At 36.0% G+C, this 4,705-nt stretch overlaps 1 protein-coding gene across 1 annotated transcript in view; it reads right to left on the bottom strand.

The window, feature by feature from the left end:
- Positions 1-4,705, bottom strand: part of LOC107696061 (protein phosphatase Slingshot homolog 1-like) — a 38,477-nt gene that overhangs the window by 10,766 nt on the left and 23,006 nt on the right. Inside the window, exon 4 of the mRNA XM_016496205.1 lies at positions 916-980. Coding sequence (XP_016351691.1) covers positions 916-980 — 65 coding nt within the window. The remainder of the gene's footprint in view (positions 1-915; positions 981-4,705) is intronic.

Genomic DNA, 4,705 nt, shown 5'->3' with positions numbered 1-4,705 from the left:
TTTTTTAATAAATCTGCAAAAATGTCAACAATTCTGTGTTTTTCTGTCAATATGGGGTGCTGTGTGTACATTAATGAGGAAAAAAAATTAACTTAAATGATTTTAGCAAATGGCTGCAATATAACAAAGAGTGAAAAAAGGGGGTCTGAATACTTTCCGTACCCACTGTATATATTCTCAAATAATGTCAGTTTAATGATGTACAACTTTGTATTTAGTGTTTTAGGATCTTAATTACAATTGTGTTAATGTTACTAAATGTAAATATTTTTATTTACTTATTTGGGCAACCTTGGAAGTTTGGCGATGCCCTCCAGTGGGCCCCGGGCCCCTGGTTTGAGAACCACTATTCTAAAGTCATTGCTTTGTGTGAGGAACAGACTAAAATTTGACATTTTTGATAACCGATGATCCTACCGGTGCTCAAATGGACTTAAAAATGGACTACCAAGAATGATGCTCAATGCCATTTGACACCGAATGTCACTGGTTTTTGTGGTCAAACGTGATTGATGTCATATTTGAGAGCTATACCAGAAGGGAAAATTTTCAGTATATAATAATAATACAAAAAGAGTCACACTGAACCACTTTTATGATGTTTTTGCCACCACGTCATCGATGCTTCAAAATTCTTTTGTTGTGTTGGGATTGGAATGTCATGAGGTTTAGTGAATAGTGACAGAATGTTCTTTTTGAAGATAAATCCAGCTGCATGCACGTCATAGGTGACTGACACTAGTATTAATATAGATTTCATCATGGAACCTTCTGAAACAGCAGGTATGACATTTTAACGTCTTAATAGAAAAGAAAACAGTCTTCAGGCAACACTTCGACAACGAAACCCATTCAGCCTGACTGCATATAACTTACTGCCAAAATGTTAGTCATTGACAACATGTGTTCTCTCACCAATTTGATGCGGTCTTCAGAGCGAAGAATGTTGATCATCACCTGTAGATGCTGAGGTAAGTCACCTGTTGAGTGAAACCATCATTACAATCCAAACAAAACCATGACAATTACTTTGTTTACATCGACACCAGCGGCATCTCAAACCCTTAACGGAATCTATTGAAGAAAAACAACCATAAAAGTCAACAAGATAACTAACGGTGATGTCATCTGGTTGAGTATAAAAGTCAAGGTTTATAAGAGAAGCCGAGCCAAGAAGAATGCCTAATGAGTGATTCAAATCAGTCCTTAAATGTTGGGTGGGAAGACAACAGTATGCTTTTGATTAACGTTTTTACAGCACTGCTGATTTTACGATATTCCAGAGAACAAAGTGTACAAATACACAGTTAATGTAGAAAGATATGAAAAATGAGTTGTTTCTTATGTTTACATATCTCAGATAATCCTATTTAATTCAATGATAAAGCTTGACATGAATAAGCGACTTTCGGGTGCATTATGATCAGGTATGTGCAAATAAGTTCTATCCTTTGTGCCAAAGATGTCAATAATTATAAATCTGACAGTCTGACAGTCATCTTAATCTAGCCCCTCCCCTTTTAATGCAAGTCAATAAGAGAAACCAAGTATTGGATACACAAGATCTGTTTATATTTCATTCTCCTCCTTAACACAGACAGACTAACTCCTTTGACCACTGACGGTGGTGCGTTCCTACACAAACAAAGCTCCTCCTACTCTTGTAAGTTTTGGCAGAATCCATGAAGCTATCATGTAACTGGTGTAGGACGTGTGGGAGGCCAATCAAATTGTACGAGCAGGTTAAGAAGAACAAAGCCAAAAACGTGAAAAACATATGAACTCAAAGCTTAAGAGCCAAAGCCTGTCATGTACACTCAACAAAACAGATGACGTAGTCTGCGGTTTATTGGCTGCTTTGCATTCGAGCCATAAATGGAAAAAAAAAAAACAGGGTACGTTTTCTCCTCCAAAAAACAAGCCCCTTGGTTTTCTCGGTCTCAATGCAAAGAATTTACCTAACTTTACATGCTTATCTGATAAAAACTGATATGTAAGAGAATAGCTAAGGCAGCGCAGGATCCCAGAGCACAGCTTTGATCAGAGCTATATAAGTTATATTGAAAAGGCATTCAAGTTTGAAACAACATGAGGATGAGTAAATTACGACAGAATTTGCATTTCTGGATGAGCTATTAGTTTAATGATTATTCTAAACGACTGAGCACAGTTTGACACACCGTTTTCTCCACCAGATATGATTTTGGCAGCGATTCATCATTTAATTTCAGGAGTTTTGTCATGATGAGCCAATCCCTGTGACTGACACTGAAATAGGATGCGGTTAAAATCAAAGTATTCTAGACTTTAGTCTTGAACAAATCTACTCGCAACAATAATTTAAATATAAGGTCAAACAGACACAATTTTATATCTTTTCAAAATTGCACTCACTTCGCACAGTCAAATTGCACCGTAACTTTAAACATTTAAAACAAATTAGCATTTTAAAATAATTTCTGAAGGATCATGTGACATGGACGCAGAAAATTCAGCTTTGCCATCATAGAAAAAAAATTACATTTTAAAATATATTAATTTACAAAACAGTTATTTTAAATTGTACTGTAGTAACATTTCACAATATTACTGTTTTTACTCTACCTTACCTTGGTAAGTTTAAAAGACTTCCTACTAAAACATAAAATGATTGTGCCGACCCCGAACTTCTGAAAGATAGTATATTTTCATATGTACATTGAACGCATCCCAAAAGATTAAGAAAAATGCAATTCCTCATGATACGACCATTTTAATTGCCTTTGTGCTTTACTTGGACCTCTGAAGAACTTTTCCTTTATCTCATTATTTCACTCAAAAAGACAGTCAGTACAGGTGCAAATCCACTTGCAAATATTCATGGTGTATCCTGCTTTAGGAAGTTGGACAGTGTTTAATAAATCACCACTGATACTATTTTTGACTGTCTGGCTGCCGGCGTCATGGGAATGCAAATAGAGGTGACTGATGACATCACAAAAAAAAAAAAAAAAACCCCTAACAGGACCAAAATAAGATAGAAATGTCATCAACACCTAAAAGCAAGGACATTTAAAGACGTCAGCATGGAGTGAAGATATTTTAGAGCTTAATTTACATTCAAAATGAGTACCAAGGATTGTAGCAAGAAATGTAAGAAGGTCTTATTGAGGAAAAAAAGCTGAGCTTTTCTCACTGTCAGAGAACATTTTGTACCTAGACTGTAACAAAGGAAGAGAAACCCTACATCGTCTAGTCTAACACAGACATCCGCAGTTTCACAGTGGAGACAGCTGACTTCTCCACCTTTTAGTGCTGTGATGCAATTGTACTTTTTTCAAATCATCTAATTCTTGTAATCTAATTCCAGATCTTCTAGACTGTCTGCATAAGTCACTTCTAGGAAGTCTTTGTCTTGTTCCTCTTGTGACTGATGGGCAGTTGAGTTATTATTCGTACAATGTACAAAAAGCTCATGACTCAAGCGAAGCTCCAACCCCATGTGCCCTGAGGTCAGACTGTATGTAGAAACAAAACCGCTTGTCAAACCTGCAACAACTCACATGTGATTAGCACTACTGATGCGTTCAAACCGGTCAAATCGAAACTTCACGTCCCAACAAGAAGTCAGGTGACAGTATAATATTAGCCAACTGACAAAACAGATGCTTGTTAATGTCAGGGGTTTATAACAGGAAAAAATCCTGCTGTGATAGTCAGTGCGTGCATAAAGCCTGAGGGTTTGTTGTGTCTGCATGGTGCTTAGTTTCTCTCATAACAGATTAAATTTGTCCGGAGCAAATGTACACCCTTCTGTTTAGCAGTAAACATGTCCTTTAAATTAACATCTTTAATCAATTCAACATGTCACACGTGTTAGAAAGTGCTGGACGGATGGTGGCTAGGACATCTGTTTTCATGCACTTATGACATTCCTTGATTGATTGATTGAATGTCTCAGATCAATTGCACAAATGCTTGTTTTTCTAGGAGTGGCTTCGTATTGTAGTTAAAATCATAGTCGTACTGTATAAACTACTGTAGTTAAAAACTGTTTGTTAATTGTGTCCTCCAAACTAAAAATGCAATATTATATTTTTTAAATATTTGTTGAGTAAAAAAGTTGTCACATGTGTTTTATAAGCTGTACATATATTAATTACAATTTTCTGTTGGCCAAAACAATGGTTTTATATTTTTGTATATTATCTTTTAACATTTCTGCTGTTTAATGAATAACTGTTGTTTTTCATAACTCGCATAACCGTTTTACTGAGTAAATTTTCCTATAATTGGTTATTTAACTGGCAGATTGTGACAACGTACCCCATATAATGACAAAACATTCCCCACTATTGGTATGCATGTCTAATATATTTTTAAAGGAACACTCCACTATTTTTGAAAATAGGCTCATTTTCCAACTCCCCTAGACAATGATCTATGCTAAGCTACAGCTAAAAGTGCTACCGCCAGACCCGGAGATCGGCTGAATGGATTCGAAAACGGTAAAACTCAACTGTTTAACTCTAGGGGAGTTGGAAAATGAGCCTATTTTCAAAAATAGTGGAGTGTTCCTTTAATGTTAAGTATGCGTCTATACAGAAAGTATGACAGCCTCTCTACCTTTATGTTCCATTCTCGTTTCAACTGTCCCATAAATGTGACCCTGGACCACAAAACCAGTCATAAGTAGCACAGGTATATTTGTAGCAATAGCCAAAAA

Source organism: Sinocyclocheilus anshuiensis, unplaced genomic scaffold, assembly GCF_001515605.1.
Source record: "Sinocyclocheilus anshuiensis isolate Anshui unplaced genomic scaffold, SAMN03320099.WGS_v1.1 scaffold935, whole genome shotgun sequence".
NCBI lineage: Eukaryota > Metazoa > Chordata > Actinopteri > Cypriniformes > Cyprinidae > Sinocyclocheilus > Sinocyclocheilus anshuiensis.
The sequence above is the reverse complement of the archived record's forward strand: the minus strand, read 5'-3'. Positions and strand labels throughout refer to the sequence as shown.